General features: G+C 35.3%; 1 protein-coding gene across 2 annotated transcripts; it reads right to left on the minus strand.

Annotated features, from left to right (window-relative positions):
- Positions 1–4,429: 4,429 nt before the first annotated feature.
- LOC145166170 (G-type lectin S-receptor-like serine/threonine-protein kinase At4g03230) lies at positions 4,430–16,867 on the minus strand. Of its 2 annotated transcripts, none has more exons than XM_079085096.1 (7): positions 15,394–16,867; positions 15,222–15,296; positions 14,877–15,058; positions 5,639–5,849; positions 5,315–5,552; positions 5,083–5,233; positions 4,430–5,010 (listed from the first exon to the last, which is right to left on the minus strand). In XM_079085096.1, exons 1-7 carry the CDS (start codon positions 16,730–16,732, stop codon positions 4,705–4,707), a joined length of 2,502 nt encoding a protein of 833 aa, XP_078941222.1. In that variant the 5' UTR covers positions 16,733–16,867; the 3' UTR covers positions 4,430–4,704. The 2 variants fall into 2 exon arrangements, with proteins under 2 accessions (XP_078941222.1, XP_078941221.1); XM_079085095.1 differs by having other exon boundaries at positions 14,877–15,088; positions 15,394–16,866.
- Between the last annotated feature and the right edge of the window lie 556 nt (positions 16,868–17,423).

Raw genomic sequence — 17,423 nt, forward strand, 5'->3', positions numbered from 1 at the left:
TTCTCCTCTTTATGAAGCTTAGGGTTTTGATCGACAAAGTCGACGGATCAATTTTTAAGGGTCCTAATTAGGTATTTTGTTTCCCCAAAATTATCTCCTTTCTTGCAATCGTTTCACCATGCCTATATACACAAACCAGGTTTGCAAGTGGAGATGTAATCAAATTTGTGTCGGCATATATTCATCCTTTTGCCAGCTTCTTCGTAACTTCTAAGTCCTATCTGACATTTGCAGGTTTGTCATGTCTATTCTGGAAAATCGACACTTTCAGGAAGGTTGCTTCTGTTTTTTCTCAATCCTCTCGATCAGGGTATCGGAATGAGGGGACCATTCAGGAAGGTTGCTTCTGTTTTTTCTCATCAAATCCTATTTGCTATGTACGATAATCATGAGGGGACCATTCAGTTACGATAATCTTTTGCTATCTCGATTTCTTTTTGCGTTTCTACAGACAAAGATGGGTCAAGACTTATCTAGAAGAGACAGAATGAGGATTAGCAAAGTAACATTTCTATCTCTCAGTTACTTATTACATAGGAAAAATCGTAACCTAATTTTCTTTTTATATCCTATTTCCAGCTGTCGTTTACTTTTAGGATAGGCAGATGATGCATTATACTATTACAACAAATGTTTGGAGTCTGGGGAAATCATTTGTTTGGATAAGAGAATGACAATTGAAGCTGTGGATGGCCTGCAAAAGGCACAGGTAACTAACTACCTTTGATGCAGGTTTTCCAATTTGCGTCATTTAAACTAAATTCCCAAATTGACCTTGACAGAAAGTCTCGGATTATTCAAAGCTGTCTGCAGAGGGAACTATCACTGAATGCATCAACCATTGCTTGATTCAGGTTTCGAAACCAAATAGTTTTAGGGATCATTTCAAACACCTTAATGTGATTCGTTTTCTTTTCTGGGATAATTAGGTTGGTTTTCATTTTTGATATGATTTTTTTTCGACTTTGCGAATTGAAAGGTGACCTGATGTGGCTAACTTTTCTGCAGGATTTGATCAGGGATTCACTCAACGGATGCTAATACTTACCATGAAGAAGGTAGTTTGGTTTCCTTTGGTTTCTTAGGTACATTTAAATGCTAATAGTGATCATAAAGAAGAGATTTGTATTGGATGTTTTATTTTATCCGATCAGAATTGGTTGAAGCCTCTTATTGGATGTGATGAACTGTAATGAGGAGTGGGTGAAAATGAAATCCAAATATGAAAAGTTGCTTATATAAGTGCCAACATAATTGAATGGTTACTCCTTACTACTTTATTTATTTTTTTGCAGATTACCATCTTACTTTATCTATGTATCTAGAATGATACTGGTGATTTTGGTTTTAACAAAAAAATATATATATATACTCTCTGTCACTTTGTTGCAGAATATAAATGTTGTAATTTATGGTTTTATATTATATTTTTAGTGGATCTGATCATGTTTTGAATCGTGTGGTAGGGGAAAAAATATATATATTGTATTTATACGAACAATAAACAAAAAAGATTGAACACAGATTAGAATATATATATATATATATATATATATATATATATATATATATATATATATATATATATATATATATATATTCAACTATTGAATACAATATTCCATTTCTTGAAAGAACCAATTACTTGACAAATTATGCCTCCTTAGATTCTAATTCCTTTGACAGATTTAGTTTATTCCAAAATTATTTTATGAACCAAACTCCAAACATAGTTGTGAAGCCACCGGTTAAGTAATCTCCCAATCTTTAAATAAATGAATTTAACCCTTCTTTTGGTAAAATAGTAAATATAACATCAAGTCTTAGAAGAAGTATAAATGATCTTGAACATCTAAAACGATAAATGTAAATTAATTATAAATATCTATTTTGTTAACCTGGGCAACCATAACTTTTATCGTTGGATCTGTCATTAAAGTCGATAACGTACCCTTTTATATACTGTCGTTACGTGAATTACAAAATCAGTTGCTGCAGATGCTGATCAAAATCAGTTGCTAAATGATTCCTTTACAAAAAAAAAACGAAAAAACTACTAATATAACTGATTTTTTTTATTTTTATTATTATTTTTTTTTTCAAAATTCATCTCTAAAGGTTTTCTTTTGCAATTTTGGTCTTTATTTTTTTTTTGCACTTTTCGTTCCAGTTTTTTTTTCATTTCTGGTCCTAAAAAAATTTTCATTACATTTTTGGTGCCAAAAAGTTTGTCTTTTGAAATTATGGTCCTCATTTTAAGTTTCTGTAAGTTCTTTTTTTTTTTGTCTTCTAAGTGAAATAACGATATTACCCCTTTTTTAATATTTCTTATTTAATTACCTGATTTCAATAATAATAGAACTACATGATAAATAATAAAAATAATATCAAAAAGTTAAATAAAGGGTAATATAGTCATTTGCACATGGAAGAAGGACAAACATTATTATGATTCTCCAAAATAAGGAGCATATAGCAATATATGTTACAAAACCATTAATTTTGATGTGTTTGCATGTTCCTGTTATTATAGGCTTACTAGCCTACTACTTCAATCATTTGGGGCTTTTAGGTTAGTTTGGTCGAATATGAGCTTACTTTAATTTAGGTTAGTTTAATTTATAAACTTTAACTTTTATTCAATATAATGATAGATTTGATTTTTTGAATAATCAACCCGAAAAAATATAATGGAGTGTTGATAAAAATGTATATGTAGGCACAATTTGGGCAACAACAGTTGCTACATCAATGGCTCACACAAGTGCTAAGAGAGTTGCACTTAAGCCTAGCCTTAGGCTTATTCATGCCACGTTTCTAATCTACAAATTATACAGTTTATATTGAAGCATTTAAACAATTTATATTTATCTATGTGCTTATTTTTATATGTATTTGTTTTCTCCATCCTTAGGAATAGTGCCGGTTTGCCGGTCATTTTATCCCCACACCCGTAGGTAATTGAAGGTGATTGAAGCAGGGGACAAAAAAATGGTTTGTTAAAACAAAAAACAAGAACAAATGAACAATAGCAAAAGATTTATGTTTGGGTTTGTAAAGAGTTTTTGTATTTGTTGAATTTACAATTTTAGATTGTTACTTTTTTGCTAATTACCATCACCGGTCTAGGCATCCATTAAGATACTTTTGTTAGTTGTTACAATTTATAGTAAATAATCACACTGCATCAATCTCTTTTGTCTGGTACGCAACCACCCATTCAGTAAAATGTTTATCCTTTTTTTCTAATAGGTCAACTCAAACGTTGATTTTCACTTCACCATGTAATTGATATTCATGGTTTCATATCGATTTTCTGTTTGTAAACCGGTGTAGCAAACTAAATCTTAATAAATATTATTATATTTATAATAATTTTGTTTTTTGGTGTACCAGGTGGGCCCGACAACATGGGATTGGATATATGCTTATTAACATCTTTTGGGGGCTTGGAACCGGTGGCTTCACAATGCCAAACAATTCAAATGGTAACTAACTTATTTACTTATTATTTAATCTGTCAAAATCATCATTCATATCTCACAAATAAACAAACTCATATATTTTTCGTTTTTTATTAATAAAATAAAAAACACTGTGCCTCCAGAACATTTGTATGCTACACAGCTGGCACAGCTACAAGAAATGGGATTCTTTGACACACGTGAGAATCGTCAAGCACTGACAGCCACTGCAGGTAATGTTCATGCTGCATCTGAGAGTCTATTTGGAATTTTTGGTTAATGTCAGATATGGAATACTGATTATGTAATTGATGTCTTTTAGTTTATCATTTAATTGTAATGTCACATTTTAGTGTATGATTTATATGAGTGTTTTTCCCTAGAGGAAGAAGAGCAATGTATTTGCAAACTTGCATAAGGCATTACATGCAATTGTTCTTCCTTTCATTGTCTGCAATTGTGTCCGTTTGTATCTTTCTACATTAGTTTTTTCTTTGTGGGACATCTTTTTTCCATGTGTATTCGTAATACTTTGATTACACATATTTCCCTTTTTGTTGATCGTAATTGTTGAGGTTGGTCATGCAGTTTTTAAGGTGTCTTCTATTTTTGAAGATACACATCTTGGTGGTTAATAGTAATGGAAAAAATTGTCGCATCCGACCCCCACAACGCGGGGGTCCCCACCTAGTTGTAATTAAAAAGAGATTGTATTTACATATTATTTTAAGTAAAAGGAGATTATATTTACATATCTTAAAACTTAAAGGTAAAAAATAAAACTTATAGGGGCCTTAATGTAAGTATACGTTTGTATTGTGGGGTCACGACCCTATTTTTACAAATGAATCAGAAAGGGCCCTAGTTTTACAAACCAAATCCAAGACAGCCCTATATTTGCAAAAAAACTCCCAAAGGGGGTCTGCTGGTCTGTAAAGTTTATCACCAAAGTAGAGCATAACAAATGAGAATTAAGTTCGCCTATTATACGCACTTATGGCATCCGTCATGTCCACAATCCATCAATTGTTTTGTTTTTAGGAGTTACATATTTCTCTTAATAATATTCTTGTTTATCCAAGATATATGTTGGATTGGATGAACAAGGTTCAATCCGATGACCCATGTTTATTAGATTGTATAATAATAAGAATTAATTTGACTATTGCAAGACCAATATGGTCCAAACGGTATATTGAAGATTCATAAACCTACTTATAATAAACAAGACCTCACTTTGCTAACGCCCTTCTTCCTGAGTGATAGTCAATTGATTGATCTCTGATTTACCTGAAGACAGTAGTGGCAACCTTCTAATCCTTCTTCTCGACACAACAAAAGCCGGTTCTTTAGGATCCGGGAGGCTCTCAATATCCATACCCAACATCAGAACCACATTCACCATTGTTGGTCGATCTACAGGGTCATCTTGTACGCACAATAGCCCAACAGTCATACATCTCAACACTTCAATGGAATTGTATGATCGTGCTAATGCTGGATCCACTAAATCTAACGGCGTATTCGCTTTCCACAAACCCCAAGCCTGAAATGCATCAGCATTAGTTTTCAAATAATATGAATGATTAAGACAAGATTCAGGCTTTAAAAAACTCACATGCAATATAAGGCTAAAGGCTTCTTGTTTATGATAATAACCATTGTTTCTTTTCCCACTTATAATCTCGAGTACAACTACTCCAAAGCTAAAAACATCAGATTTTACTGAGAACAACCAGTCTAGCACGTATTCTGGAGACATATAGCCACTGCATCAACACCAAAATCATAATATTATAGAACACAAGTTCCAGAGATTCGAGAGTAAAATATTGAAATCATGTACTTACTAGGTTCCAACAACTCTTGTAGTATTAGCTTCTGCTTCTTGGCCTTTAACTATCTTTGCCAAACCAAAGTCTGAAATCTTGGGATCCATATCCTCATCTAACAACACATTACTTGCTTTCAAATCTCTATGAATAATCCTCAACCGTGAATCTTGGTGAAGATACAAAAGTCCTCGAGCAATTCCCATGATGATATCGAACCGTAAATCCCAGTCAAGAGTCATACAAAGCGTCCTATCTGCCAAAATTCCCATCAAAACAAGAATTTTAGATTTCAAATCCAAATTTCGTAATTGCAAAAAGTGATAAATAAGAGATGCTAACCAAATATGTAACGATCCAAGCTTTTATTTGGCATGTATTCGTAGAGTAGTATCATTTCATGATCCTTCAAGCTGTATCCCAAAAGCCTAACAAGATTACGATGTTGAAGCTTGCCAATCAACACTACTTCATTTTTAAATTCCTTCAGCCCTTGTCCAGATTGGCTGGCCAACCTCTTCACTGCCACTTCACCTAACCCAGGGAGCACTCCCTAAGATAATTACCCATGATTAACTACACAAGTCCAGTTTTGATTTATATTCAATTTCCCTTCTAAAATTTAGCAATCTTTTACTAAGGGTGTAAATCATGTGGCCTTCGGATGATTTTTGTAAAGTACTCCGTTGGTGGTAGATCTATGATTTTCCAGAAAGTATGCCTGGAGGATATAATTCATCCTCCAACAAATTTAGTGCAGATAGTCCATAAAAGATAAAGGGGCTTGAAAGAAACATATAAATATTACACCGGTTGTAATTAATTAATTGGAAAACTAATTCAATAATTAACAGACGTTTAGCTAGGGAATTACTGGACGTCGTGAGCCAAGCCAAGGGTGGCGTTCCCATGTCTTAGGCTAAGACTAGGGATGAGAACCCATGCCTAGTAAATCTTAATCCTACTGGGTATTTAAGATACATTTCCCTGTCAGTTGACATGCTTCAATTAGGATTTTGAGAGAAATGGTTCTCTAGTGGGATCATGAACCCTAATAATCTTGTATGTTTATCCCTTTTAGAGTTGGTACTTATTTATTGCCTGTTACTCTGTTCGTATGTAGATGCCATCAGAGACATGTATCTTGTTGGTCCATGTGTATCATTCGTGGATGCCATCGGAGACACGTATCTTTGGTCCATATGTATCAAGGAATTCTACTATACATCAGATGGAGTGCACCTCAAGGTATGATAAATCTAAAGTCTAAACCCCCTACGGTTGAGACCACCCTGAGATCTTTGCTACATGGTGATCTGGACCAGGGATCAGAAAGATTTTATTTCACTAAGACCCGATCCTTTGTCTTGAGTCCAAACAACTCATGTTTGTACATATCATGATATCACTTGCATAATCGGTCTGATAGACAAGCATCAATCTAAACTTGTCCTGGATCTTTGGAAAGATGATAAGAAAATATTACATCTTCAAGAAACTAAGGATTATAAACTAATTTATAAAAAAAAGGTAATAACTTATAAGTGACTAGATTTTCCGACTCTGAATTTGCTAAAAGTATTGATTGTAGGATATGATGCACACTGAGATCTCTATGGAAGATAGGATTGGTGGAATGATAACTTGCACCGAAATTGCCACACGCTAAAATGGTAGCTGAGACTATATGGGCACCAAGTTCATAAGAAGAGCTTGGATCCAAGTAAGTTCAACTACTGTATCGATAACTATTTTGTAATCCTGTGGAAATATACCTTCCAAAATTCACAAGTTATGCTTAGTTCTAGGGCTATATTGTCTTTCTAGCAATGTAGGTCTAATTTGGTTGCATTGGGCCTAAAAAGACATCAGTTCTAAAATGGGTGTTTCAGGTTTAAAAAGGACTCATTCCTGAAGTGCATTCGCTTCATTGTTGAAGGGCCACTTTTGCCAAAGTGACAAAACTTTACCATTTTAGCCTAAATTGAACGCAAGATTTTTATGAGAGTTTTGAAGAAAAAACCAAGAGAGTTCTTTTCTCCACCTTTGGATCGACACTGTCTAGGGTTTCAACCCTTTATCACCAAATCATTATAACTCATTGTAATCTATTTGATAAAACTCTGTAAATACTACAATATTTTAGTGGATCGATTATCGACTTCCTCTGGGCGTGGTTTATTCCCGATTTGGGTTTTCCACGTAAATCTCTGTCTCTCTGATTTACTATTTTGCTTAGTATTTTTCATTGCTTGTGGTTGATTCTGGTTTGATACATTAGTCCTATTCCGCTTGAACTAATATCGTTTTTATGATACAGATTTCTGGGTTTTTTGATGCAGTAGAACTTTTTCATTTTAGTGTATTTTACCCTCTTTATTTACTACAATTGGTATCAAAGCTTCCAGATTTAATATTAGTTTGTTGGGATTATTTTATCAACTGATTGATCATGTCTTCGATAAAATACGATATTCCATTGTTGGATTGGAATAGTAGGTTTCCACTATGCCATAATAATGATATCCATCATCAGAAGAAACCAGTGACAGACCCCAAAGGTCACAATGAATCATATCCAAAATATATGACACCCATTTGGGATTTTCCGCAAACGGCAGGTGATGAGACTTAGCTAATTGGCGTGAAGAACATGTATTAGGTTTTGGTAAAATGGATAAAACCGATAAATGTCTCAATTTATATAACGGTGTAATTGTATTAAAAGATATATGCTTCAATCTCAACTGTCAACGTTCATAAGAATCTCGTGACCTAGACTTCTCAAAAAACGTATACGACGGTCGTAAGGACAGAAGAATATAATGACCATTGTCACATCGTCCTTGAGCTAGATGCGATCCTTAATAGAAAATGAAGATTTGGGAAATACCACATCCACATCATTATCACGAGTTAGATACTAATAGGCAACAAATTTTTAGTAAGTTCGGGAACCACCAGCACATCGGGTAAATGAAGACCATTAGCGATCGAGGATTTCCCAATAGAAGAAATGAGTAAGAAATTGCCATTATCAAACATAACAGATGTGTCGCCATTAATAGGCTCGGTTTTGTGCACTGAACCAGGAGATGAGACCATGTGATCTGTACCACCCGAGTCAACATACCAATCAGGACGTGAAGAGGCAGCAAATGAGGCAAGCCGAGGGCATGAAGATGCATAATGACAATTATTGCGACATAACTGGCAATGTGGTGGGCGACAACCATGCCCATGCCCTCCACGAGAACCACGATAACTGGTGCCATGATATCCAGAGGGAGCCTCATATTGTTGAGCCGCAACAGGGAAATGGGCCGAATAGCTTTGTCTAGCCGAAAAGACGACCGGAGGCTGGGCACCAACATTATGTATAGTGCGTAAGAATAACTCATGACCTTTGGTCTGTGGAAGAAGATCGCGAAAAAAATAGAAGGCACCCGGGAGGCATGAATAACAGTATAACAAGTCTCAAACGAAGCACCGAGACCACATAAGAAACAATGAGTCTTGTCAGTTTAATCAACAGGGTGGCCGATGGCGGCGAGTTGATTACATGTTGCTTAAAATTTTCCACCAAAATCTGAAACAGTTGATGAACCTTTTGATTGTTAGACTATGTAATCTATATTTATAATAAGTAGAGGGTATTTAAATGTAACATTCTATTCTTTATACAGAGATCTTTTGGAATATTCTATTATTCAATAAAGATACAAGGTTTTGATCATAGTCACATGGTTTGCGGTAAGCTTCGGTACGAGAACGAGGATCGTGAATGCGGTTCACTAGGGTGGACGTATCGGGTACGGTGGGGGTAGGTTCATTTCGGTACATTCGTTACTTCCTGGTACGGTGTACCGTAGAATCCGATATGGTGTACCCATTTTGAAAACATAATTCAAACAACAATTAACTTAGTTGGTAACACACTAATACTTCAACGCAAATTGTAACATTCCACCAACTAAAACTTCAAATCAGATTGTAACACACTAACTTTGAAACGATAACAGATTTGCAAAAACTAAAAGTAAAATCACCAATAAGAACATTAACACCATAACAGGAATAGTAAAAAAAGATTGTTTGCTAAACAATAAAATTGGGCCATGTATTCCTTTACCCAATGAATTAATTATTTCTAATCAGTTTGCGGATGTGAAATCGTCTAATGGCCATGAATTGATTGTTTGAAATCAATTAAGTGATTCATTACTCAATGTGAAGTTGTGAACCGATTGAAGTCAATAAATTGAGTATAATCAATAAATTTAATCATACTGGTTGCTTCAATCGAATCTTAATATACAAGGAAAATAAAAAATCAATAGCAAAATTGGTAGATTTTGAGACCAATTAGACAAAACGGTGATAACAGGGTACCAAACCTTCGTTCCAAAAACGCAAAATTGGCGATCCCAATCATGTATTGGACCAATTCGATCGCTAATAACACGTTCCAACAATCGATTTTTTCATTCAGTTGGATCGTTGAGTTTCTGTACCGAAGTATGTTTTGGCCAACGATCGGAACGATAAGATACCACGATTGGGAACGAAACGTTTAGAACGTGGATCATGGCTGAAAGAGCGATCCCTGTGACTACATGGTGTCAGAGCCAGGAACCTTCTGCCGCCTCCAACCCTAGTTCAGCCGGTCATCTAAAACTATATACACCTTCTCTATCTTTTCAGGTCAGCAAGAAATCGATCAAACATGGCTGTTATTGATGCTTTTACTGTTGCAGAGAAAACAGCTCACAACACCCACAAATTCGCCTTCACCCTCTCTCCTACCAACTACGGGTTCTGGAAGGCGATGGCCGAACCATTCCTAACCACCAACCATTTGATCGGCTATGTGGACGGTACAATCAAGTGCCCTGAATCGAAGATTACAACAGAAAATGCAGTAACCCTAGTCATCCTCGTTGGGTTGCCAACAATGCATATGTCTGAATGTTAATCCTCTCTACCATCTTTGAAGCATCCTTCCAACACATTCAAGGTACGACTTCAAGAGACCTGTGGCTATTGTTAGAGCGTGCTTATGCACCAAATACTGACTCTCGTGAATACACATTAAAAACCCAGTTACTTCAAATAGAGATGAAAGGTGACGAAACTCCGCTCAATTATCTCAATTATCTCAGCCGTGCAACGGAATACAAATCTGCTCCGGCCAATATTGGTGAATCTATGAAGGATAAGGATGTGGTTATGCTTACCATCTCAGGTTTACGAGATGAATATAACGGTTTGAAATCAAACCTTCTGGCTCGTCAACCACCTGTCACTTTCAATGACCTTCATGGCCTTTTGTCTAACCATGATTACATGCTCAACAAATCTATTTCTTTACCTACTACTACATCGCCACAAGTATATGCTCCTACAACCAGAGGTACTCCACCTAATCCCTTACTTGACCTCACTACCATTCAGTCTTAACTCAACAGTTTGCATCTATTAGCCTCTGAATTAGGGTATCAACTAAACCCTATTGGCTCACAAAACACTCCACAGGCCCATTATGGTTCTCGCCCATAAAATAACCGAAACAATCGCCGAGGGAACTTTTGTGGCAACTTACAAGGTCACAATAGTAATCAAGGTCGTGACAATAGCCCTCCCAATCAATAATTTCGATGGGCCTCAACTCAGAATACGGTGGTGCGGTCATTGTAACCGTTATGGTATAGGTCATCTACCGTTTCAGTGTCCTAATCCAGTGTTACTAAACATGTTGAAGTAGATTTCCACTTTGTTCGTGAACAAGTAGCGAGAGGTCAACTAAATGTCCAATTCATATCTACAAGTGATCAGATTGCGGATGTCTTTATAAGGCCTTTACCCTCTCAGAGATTTCAGTTCTTACAGTCCAAGTTGTAGGTCGTTCCTCGTCCTCAACTTGGGAGGGAATGTTAGACTATGTAATTTATATTTATAATAAGTAGAGGGTATTTAAATGTAACATTCTATTCTTTATATAGAGATCTTTTGTAATATTCTATTATTCAATAAAGATACAATGTTTTGACTTTGATAGATGACGTAATTGATCACGTAGATTTTCTACACGTTCCATAGATGAGTTGTTGTATGCACGTTCAAGTGCAAGCCAAATCTCTCTTACGGTGGAAAGACCCACAATCTCCAAGAAGGCCTCCTCAGTTAGCGAGGCCAGCGAAGCCTAAATGAGGATTATGACTAGTTGACCGGCCGACATTCATGCCGAATAATCAGGATTGGGAGCCATCTTGTCTTCAACCATGATTACAGGGGTGGGAGTAGTAGACGAACCATCAATATGATCAAACAAATTCTTGTAGGAAAGAAGAGAGATTTGACTCTTCCACAATAGAGAATTAGTGGATGATAGTTTGATAGTGAGGAGATGAAGGATGGAATTCATGGTGATAGAGGAATTAGAACAAGATGAAGACATGGAAGGAGAATAGATTAAACTAAAAAACGGGGAGGAGAGGGAGAGATTAGTAGCGGCAGAAGAGGAAGGTGAAAATGGAGGATTAGGCTCTAGATACCATGTGAACGATTAAACTCACTGCCAACATAGGTAGGAGATCCAAGAATTAAATAGATAAAAAAAAGTTACAAAATGGACCCTATACAAGACATACATCTACACAATATATACAAAATCACGTCTATCTAATAAGGAGTTATAAGAAAAAACTAATGACGACCTCAACTATCATGGCAGAGTATGTTTTCCATTTTATTAGACAACATAATATTAGTATAGGGCTAGAGTTGTAACTATATCTATTATATATTTATCTCCTGTACATGTTACGTGATATTACATACACAATACAATTATCAAAATCTATTTTGGTGACAATATGTGTTAGATATTACTTATCTCAGCAACAATACGTGTCAGATATTCTTCAACATGCAGGCCTGTCAGCACTCCTCTTACTACCGACACTTCTCTTACTCTTGGTGATAGTGCTCCCTTTGATAACCCTATTCGATATCGTCAGACAGTTGGGGCTCTACAATATGTCACCTTATCTAGGCCAGATATTTCTTATGCCGTCAAAAAAGTGTGCCAGTTCATGCATTCTCTTACCGTTAATCATTGGTCAGTGGTTAAACGGATTCTCCGAGACCTTAAAGGCACCAACACCTTTGTCTTACGTCTCACGCCCTCACGAGATACTACCATTCATGCCGATGGTGATGGGCATAATCCTATGCTCTCTGCTTATTGATGCTGATTGTTGCCCGGATGACCGTCGATCCACCGGAGGATATGCTATATATCTTGGGAAGAACCTTGTTTCCTGGTCAGCAAGGAAACATAAGACTGTCTCTCGGTCATCCACCGAGGCAGAATACAAAACTCTTGCTGATACTGTTGCTGAGGTTACTTGGCTTGAAACCTTATTATACGAACTGTGCATTCCAGTCATGACACCCCTAGTTCTTTGGTGTGACAATCTTGGTGCTACCTATATGTCTGCTAATCCTGTATTTCATGCTCGCACAAAACATGTTGAGATTGACTTCAACTTTTTTAGGGAGAAGGTTGCAGCAAAGCGTCTCTAAGTTCAATTCATATCCACAGATGATCAGATTGCTGATATATTCACTAAACCATAATCTTCACAAAGATTTGAGGGGCTCCGATCCATGCTCAATGTCCTTAACCAGCTTACGGGGGAATATTAGACAACATAATATTTGTATTGGGGCTAGAGTTGTAACTATATCTATTATATATTTATCTCCTATTAGGGGCGTAGGTAGCATGTCACAAGGTGGGTCCTCGGACCTACCTTTTTTTTTAATAGAACAAGGATATATAAAAAAAATTTAGGAACTACCTAATTTTTATCGAATGACCTACCTAATTATTTTTGGCAAAAGAATATTTATCATGAGCCCATATATTTTATATTTAACAGCCCAATATCTTAACCCATTTTCATTAATCCACAGCCCAATCTAATTATTTTTGAAAAAAAAGGATTTCGTAAATAATTTTGGCCAAAGAAACAGAATGTCGGCTACCTTGTGCCGACTGCCGTCTCCCTCCATTCGTCCAAACTCCAGCCACAACATTATAGAGCATTAGAGCCTAGTATTAGTAATTAAGTTAGACTCCAGCGAAAGTAGCCAAGTGATCAACACTCAACAGGTTTGTATTTTTAAATTGTAATTTTGTATTAATTATGGTTGATTCATTGATTTGTATAATTCACTAATTGTCCACCACAACAACAGCCTTTTAACTTTATACGAATAATGATTGAATATTGATTCATTTATTTGAAGAACATGTATTTATTACTTATTAGCAAACATCATGAGAGTAATACTTGAATTTAATTAGATTAAGGTGTAGTTAAATGACCCACATATCAGTGTAATTATTTAGAATTCTTGTCTTGATTTGGAGACTCCTATACATGTTACGTGATATTACATACACAATACAATTATCAAAAGCTATTTCATTTATGATTCAACATGCCATGGAATGCTATTGAGGAATAACAATAGTTCCAGTGAGGTAGAATTGTATCTCGATACAAAGTACTGATTCGTAGAGGAAGAGTGAGGTACTGATTCGTGGAGGAAAATGACATTTTTATTGAGTAAATCGGCACTCACGATGTGCTAGTGGAGTCAATGACGAAATGTCTTCCTCCCAAAGTTTCCCAAAAGATGTTATCAAGATGGGGTTTAAAACAAAAAACTTATACAAATTTCCAGCATGGTGCTTTATTATACCTATTATGATTTTCCCATAACCTTCAAATTTGTCTAATAATTAAGACTTACGTGCACTTATGTTAATTCTATTGTCAAATGTCTGTTATTTACCATATTGTAATGCTCATTGTGGCTTAATGTAATGTTTATACTTTATACATTAATGAATGCCTTAGTAGAATTGATAAGGCGTCATGTCAATAGTGACACATACAGTTGTATCTTTTTGCTATGTTGTGAGTGCAAGTAATAAGTTCATAATTGACCAAACTTATAATATATAATCACTTGTTCAAGTGGTAGAATGTTATAATATACCCACATTAACGTGTCCTTAGGACTACTTCTATACAATATTTTCTAGTAAGTGGTATATTTAGCATTTATACCATATAGCATGTGATGATCACATAAGTGGTTCTCCAACTAATGTAGTATATTACCTGATGGAAGAAACTTACATAAAATCAGGAATGTTATTTTATCTTTCCTATTAGATGCCCATATATGAAGAGATGAAATAAACACACAGGACATAGGATTTGTTTTTTCTTTTCCATAACAACAGAATTGCTCGTGTGTGATCTCAGCATCAAGATTATTGACATGTAATCCAAAGTCAGCAAACACATCACTGAATCATCATCATCATCTAATCCTCCTATGCAAATTGGATTCCCTCCAAGTAAGTTTCTAGTGTTATTCATGATTTTATGTGAAACTAGTATTGAATTAATTGAGATATGATTGCTTTACTTGTGTATCTATGAGACAACAGGATATGAGTATAGTATGCTAATAAGCTAAAATCAAGAGTTGTTACCTTGTACACAGGCCCAAATCCCCCTTGTGCAAGTTTATTTGAAAGCGAAAAATTCTCTGTGGCAGATAATATGGTATTAAAATCAATGAAAGGTACATCAATGCCTTTCCTGTCTTCTGCACTCAGTATCCCTGGATCTGCTAAATTTCTAACATTTCTTCCATTGTCTTGAAACTGCATATCTAAATAATCACGGTTCAAGTCTCTACTTCCTGAGTTAGTCACATACATTAACTAAAAATTAAATAAAGAAGACAAAACATATTACATTCGTTTCAAGATAGAACGATTATTATATTGTAGAAAAAACAAAAATGGGGTTAAAAGAAAAAGCACATCATTTACCTTTTCTCTTCACCCTTCTGTAAATAATGCCAATGCTGCAAAGCAATGCAAGACCGAAAAATCCTGAAACGATTCCTGGGATGAAAAAGACAGATTTTTTTAATGCTATATACTCTGCAGTAGTAAAAAGACAAGAAAACTGGAAATTACAATTAAAACAAGTAAAGATTACCTGCTACTAGCACTTTAGTATTGATTTTTTCAGTAATGTTAGCAAGATCGGACGAAGAAACTTTGATGTTGAATGGAATTTTCAGACTATTAGAATCTTCTGAAACAAAGAAACTTGATATATTATTCAAGATCTCACTATTCAAAAGTAGACATTTATTGGAGATAACACCATATGCATCACAACTGCAGTCATCCGAGCAAGATCTTTTGCATGCTGGTTCATCCAATTCCAGACTTTCATTTTCAAGATATGTGGGAAGATAATTGAGAGGGACATAACCTACAACAAACCCAGGTTTTTGTTCTCTAACACTACAACTGAACTCTGTTTTTCTCACACACCCACCAGAGAAATCACTCAGATTCCAATCACTCTCTGATCTTGGCTCAAAAGCAGTCAAACAATTACAGATTAATGGAAATTCAGTCTGCCTGCAACTACCAAAAGCCCCACATAAAGCATAGATCTTACATATTTCTCTAGGTTGAGACCAAAACAAAGTCCATTTTGCTATAGGTTCCACATATGCTTGTTGCTGAAACTGCCCTGAGACGTCTATGATGAATCTAGTAATACATGAAGGATTATACATAGAATATGTAAAATAACTCTCATTTTCATTGTCAATGTGGCTGAAGTTATTGACATTGTTTGATCTCATTTCAGGCATGGAGCTAAATATTTTACCATCCCAAGATCCACTAGCCAGATACACCTGAGATCTATTCCACAAAAGTAGATACTGATTCTCAGTTTGGTCGATCTCTACAGAAAAAAGACCACTTGCAGGATCTTCTATACTTTTCCATGAAGTAATAATCTGCTTCATATTCGTCCTCTTGTTGTATCCCAACTTACCACCAGGCAAGAAAGTATCGGTTGGGTGATCAAAACTTTGCCAAATTGGTGTGATTGAACTTGAACTTGAATTATATCTCAAAACTAAATTTCGATCATCAAGAAGAACTACTGATGCAGAAGTTGTGGGTGTAGGGGTTATATTTGTTGACCAAATTTGGGTGTTTGACTTATCTAAGAGCACTACGTTACCATTTACAATTTGTAATTTAGAAGAGAATGTATCGGAGATGGGTGTCTCTCTATTTGCTACCCAGACTACTGTTTGAGGAGTTGTTTTGACTTTCTTGAACCAAATTCCTATGTAATAGTTGGGAGACTGACCTGGTTTAAAGAAACCCAATTCAAAAGTTTCAGCAAGAGAGATAAGGGTCTGGTTTCCAGAGAGAGATTGATTCACAGATAAAGTATCAGCTCCAGATGAGAGAGAAGGAATGAAAAAGAAATAGAAAAAGAGCTGACAAGATATTGGAATCATGCTTTATTATATATACTCAGCTTTTGTATATGTTGATTCCCACAAATTATGAGCGACACATTTTGATGAGTTATAAGAAGATAATATAGAATATCAACCAAACACTAGTTAAAGAAAATTCAATCCTGGATTTTTTTCGTTTTCAATCCCTTTATTTTCATACTTTGACCGATGCACAGGCTGTTCCCACATACGTACTGTGAACACCACAATTAGACAAAAATTCAAGATCTATAAGAAGATAAAAGAATATCAGCCAAGCAATCATTAAAGAAAATTCAATATTAAAATTGTCGTTTTCAATCTCTGTAACTTTCTTTCTTTGACCTGGTTTTCATTTTCATAAAAATAAAAATCATCAAAAACATGAATTAATTACAGCCACAGGGAGGGGTTCAGGCTTTGTGAAAGATCAAGCATCGCACTCCTTATTTCTGGTATTTCATCCATCTCTGCACAAGTGATTGCTACATGGTAATGCGCACTTTCTTTGTATCATCATCAATTTCATACTTCCATATCTTATTTTCAAGTAATTTATAAGTCTACATTATACTCGCTTAGTTCCAAGATTATCATTACATTTGATCCTCCATCAATCAATTGTTTTCCAGCTGATTTTAGATACCCTTTGGTAATGTAAAATGACGTATCAATTACAAATTAATGAATTGAAAACGAAGTTTAACCA

The sequence above is a fragment of the Lactuca virosa genome, chromosome 3 (assembly GCF_052849685.1).
Source record: "Lactuca virosa cultivar CGN04683 chromosome 3, Lactuca_virosa_CGN04683_v6, whole genome shotgun sequence".
Taxonomy (NCBI): Eukaryota; Viridiplantae; Streptophyta; class Magnoliopsida; order Asterales; family Asteraceae; genus Lactuca; species Lactuca virosa.

Bases quoted from the DNA above. Each gene is read 5' to 3' on its own strand.
- LOC145166170 (XM_079085095.1), bottom strand. From the start codon at position 16,732: ATGATTCCAATATCTTGTCAGCTCTTTTTCTATTTCTTTTTCATTCCT. The intron at 15,297-15,393 runs GTAATCTTTACT...TTTTCATCCCAG, and splicing joins TACTAAAGTGCTAGTAGCAG to GAATCGTTTCAGGATTTTTC. The intron at 5,011-5,082 runs GTGAGTTTTTTA...GATGCATTTCAG, and splicing joins CCTTTAGCCTTATATTGCAT to GCTTGGGGTTTGTGGAAAGC.